At 37.5% G+C, this 4,310-nt stretch overlaps 1 protein-coding gene across 1 annotated transcript; it reads right to left on the bottom strand.

The window, feature by feature from the left end:
• Positions 1-742: 742 nt before the first annotated feature.
• LOC133255410 (olfactory receptor 4F3/4F16/4F29-like) lies at positions 743-1,739 on the bottom strand. Its single transcript, XM_061429864.1, has one exon. The coding sequence runs from the start codon at positions 1,737-1,739 to the stop codon at positions 783-785; it is 957 nt and encodes a 318-aa protein (XP_061285848.1). The 3' UTR covers positions 743-782.
• Between the last annotated feature and the right edge of the window lie 2,571 nt (positions 1,740-4,310).

Genomic DNA, 4,310 nt, shown 5'->3' with positions numbered 1-4,310 from the left:
GGAAAAGAGAAGCAAATTCTGGGAAGTGGGGAAAGGAGGAGGAATAATGGGATGGGAAGGAAAAGAAAGAGAAGAGGGAAAGGGGGAATAGGTTTTCCTACTCCAGAGACCATAAGTGGCTGAAGAAAATTAAAGAGGAAGACATAGGAAGAAAAGAGGTATGAAAATGTAATGGGATTTGAGCAGCATAATACTAATCATAGAAAAACTCCTCATGTTTCTCAGCTCTTTGTATTCCAAGAACAGTTCCTTTGATTTCTACTGAGAGATACATGACCTCATACATGTTTGTTCTCAAAGATACTGGGTGTTTGCTCTTGAAGATTCTGCCATCTTTGCACAGCCCTGGCAGAGAGCCAAAGGAAGGGTAGAATGTGGGCAAGCTGCAGCATCCAATAGGAAGACTCAGTTCAGTCCTCACTTAGCACCCTATTGGGTGCTGATAAGAATTCCTGACCATGAGGCATGCTTTGTTAAAAGGAGCCAGACAGGTTCTCCCTGTCCTTAAGGCCTTAAAAAAGTGTTCCCTGTTTTGTATTTCTAATAGTTACTTCACATAAACATTATTCCTTAGGATTTGAGGCTCGGATTACTATAATATTTGAATATAAATGCTTTATATATAATTCCTTTTCTCTTTTCAAAAGTGAATTTTGCTACCTCCTAAGTGAAAAACAAAGTGGACTTGCTATCAGTGTAGATAATAAAATCAAAGTAGGATAAAGAAAAGTTTTTCTCTGAGTTTGATCATCAGCACTGAGCATCAGTAATTAACAAGGGCATTACAATACAGGCATCACTACTGAGATCTTTCTATAACTCACCAACTGTCTGCATACTCTCCTCATTGCCACTTTCATTTCTTGATTCCTGAATGTATAAATGACTGGATTCAGGAAAGGAGTGAGAACTGCATAAAAGATGGCCAAAAACTTATCCAGGTGTGTGGAAGGAAATGGCCATGTATAGATAAAAATCAAAGGACCAAAGAACAGAGCTACTGCAGTGATGTGAGCTGAAAGTGTGGACAGAGCCTTAGATGAACTACCTGAAGAGTGTTTCTGAACAGTGAGAATGATGACAATGTAGGAAATTATCAGAATGAAGATGGAGCCAATAGAGATGAATCCACTGTTGGCCATGACCATGAATTCTAGTTGGTATGTGTCTACACAGGCAAGTTTGATCAACCGAGGAAGGTCACAGTAAAAGCTGTCCAACACATTTGGGCCACAGAAGGGTAAGTTTACTACAAAAGGCAGCTGAACCATGGAGTGGAGAAAGCCTATTATCCAGGCAGCCACTAAAAAGGAGATGCACATTCTAGGGTTCATGATGGTCAGATAATGGAGAGGCTTACATATTGCAACATATCTGTCAAAGGCCATGGCTATGAGCAGCATCATCTCCACACCACCAACGATGTGGATGAAGAAGATTTGAGTGATGCAGCCTCTAAAGGAGATGACTCTATGCTTTCTGAAAAGGTCATAAATCATCTTGGGAGAAGTGACAGAAGAAACTCCCAGGTCAATGAAGGAGAGGTTGGCCAACAGAAAGTACATGGGAGAGTGTAAGTGAGGGTCACAAGTCACAGTGAGAATAATGAGAGAGTTTCCCATCATGCTTGCCACATAAAATGTGGATGAGAACACAAACAGAAGTAGCTGGATCTCCCAGGAGTTGGTAAGTCCCAGGAGCACAAACTCTGACACCACAGACTGATTTGCTCCATCCATTAGCTTTGTTAGCATTACTACCTGAAGGAGGACAATAGAAAAAATGTAAATCATGATAATTATGTTAATAATAAATTAGAAGAAAAAGGATTACAGTTATGAAAGCCTATTTCTACATTAGCATTAGAACTGACCTAATATGCTCGTGACCTTAAAATGTCTTTACACAGGAAAACTGATGGCTATCATATGGGGCTATTCTTAGCACCTTATTTTTTCTGCATTTAATACCCTCTGCTTCCTCCCAGGATTGATGCCCTGTATTACTCATGAGATACAAGATGTTCAGCATTAGTATAAGGAATTCAACCTCAACCCTTTGAATTTGGGTTCAAAATCAATATGATCCAATCCTAGTTACAATGAACTAATCACTACTGCCATGTCTTTCAATCTACAAACTTTCGCCTGGCCCCACCCATGAGAACACATTCACCTTCAATATTATTTAAAGGTTTACCATATTTACCCAGTTTTGGCTTACTATTACTAGCATTTATTTTATTGTCCCTGTATTATAGTGAACTGATAACAACTCTAACTTACCAAGTAGACTCTAAGCTTCTTGAAGGCAGGGATTTTGGCTTATTCATATTTGTACTCCCTAAAAAGTGGTCCAGAGAGGTGTAGGTCCATGAACTGTTACCAATTTGTATCATACCAGGTAGAGAGTTTGTGAGTCAATATTTAAAAACTTCTCTAGCAATTTGATATACAGTGATGCCAAGTTTTGTACTTCAAAAAAGTAATAGTCCATGAAGAATTAGAAATAAAGGGAAAAATCTTATCCTTTAGCACAAGTAATTTGAGAAACATTGTCTTAGGGTTCTTAGCATATGATCTGAAAATCCTAAAACTATGAAATGCACAATGTAGTGGAAACCATTTTGTACAAATCTCTATATAAGGACTTATTCCAGTATCACGTGATTATTAATTCTAGAGATACAACTTAGCGAAGGGAATACGGGTTTTGGATTTAGATTTTAAGATTTATACTATAGTTCATTCATTGATAGCTTTATCTTGGAAAAGTTGCTTAAATTCTTTGAGCTTCCGTTTATTTACCTATGCATCTAGACATAAGGTGATAGTAAGTAACTGAGTAAGTGTTAGTTGCTCAGTCATGCCCGACTTTGCAACCCCATGGACTGCAGCCCACCAGGCTCCTCTGTCCATGAGATTTTTCAGGCAAGGATACTGGAGTGGATTGCCATTTCCTTCTCCAGGAGATCTTCCCGACCTAGGGATCGAAACCAGGTCTCCCGAATTGCAGACAGATTCTTTACTGACTGAGCTACAAGGGAAGTAAGGTGATAGTAAGTATTCAGTAAATATTATGTTTACTTTATTTCACTTGCCCTCATAGCACTCAGTACATGAGACATAGTGAGTGAATAAGAAAACAAAACACTATTGACATACAGGGAGTAGCACACTTTTATATCAGAAAATATATTTCATAAATAATTAAGAAAAATATTAATATTTACATTTTCTTAAAAATTATCTTGTATAAGTTTAATTGATTTGCTCTCAAAGCACACTGTATTCTAGCAGTACTTAACAGATATGTAATTATTTGTTCAATTTCTCCTTCCCATCTAGGCTGCAAGTTCTACAAAGTTAAGAACTGCATCTGCCTTCCTCAATCCCATTCACTGAAAATTTACAATCACAAATAATTGTTTGCTAAAACTCTGAATAACAAGTACAGTTGTCCCTTGAGCAATATGGATTTGAACTTTGTGAGTCCATTTACATGTGGATTTTTTAATAAATATACAAAAATATACCTGTAGAAAATTGTGCAAAACTTATATTGACGTGGATAGCCTGTCCTTATATAGACATAAGGTGATTAATATTTAATGTAAAATTAACAATGTGCTAGTTTCCTTAATCTTTCATAACTTGGCTTTATAAAATTACTTTACTGTATAGTAATTGGAGACACTACCTATCAGTCTGTGATCACAAGTAAGTATGTTTTAAAAACTCGAACAATGTTTCCAATGCTAAGTTATAAATATTATTGTGAAGCTATATACCATAAAGGGCTTCCCTGATAGGTCAGTTGGTAAAGAATCCGCCTGCATGCAGGAGACCCTGGTTTGATTCCTGGGTCAGGAAGATCCGCTGGAGAAGGGACAGGCTACCCACTCTAGTGTTCCAAGAGTATATATTCTAGCCTTGGAGTACAAAATAAAGCAGGGCAAAGGCTAACAGAGTTTTTCCAAGAGAATGCACTGCTCATAGCAAACACCCTCCTCCAAAAACACAAGAGATGACTCTACACATGAACATCACCAGATGGTCAATACCAAAATCAGATTGACATATTCTTTGCAGCCGAAGATGGAGAAGGTATATTTTTGTATATTTATTAAAAAATCCACACGTATATGGACTCACAAAGTTCAAATTCATATTGCTCAAGGGACAACTGTACTTGTTATTCAGAGTTTTAGCAAACAATTACTTGTGATTGTAAATTTTCAGTGAATGGGATAGAGGAAGGCAGATGCAGTTCTTAACCTTGTAGAACTTGCAGCCTAGATGGGAAGGAGA

The sequence above is a fragment of the Bos javanicus genome, chromosome 10 (genome assembly GCF_032452875.1).
Source record: "Bos javanicus breed banteng chromosome 10, ARS-OSU_banteng_1.0, whole genome shotgun sequence".
In the NCBI taxonomy this organism is placed as follows: Eukaryota; Metazoa; Chordata; class Mammalia; order Artiodactyla; family Bovidae; genus Bos; species Bos javanicus.
Note: the sequence above shows the minus strand (reverse complement) of the source record. Positions and strands in the feature narration are given on the sequence as shown.

What these genes read in the sequence shown, in the direction of transcription:
- LOC133255410 (XM_061429864.1), bottom strand. Translation starts at nt 1,739, where the DNA reads ATGGATGGAGCAAATCAGTCTGTGGTGTCAGAGTTTGTGCTCCTGGGA.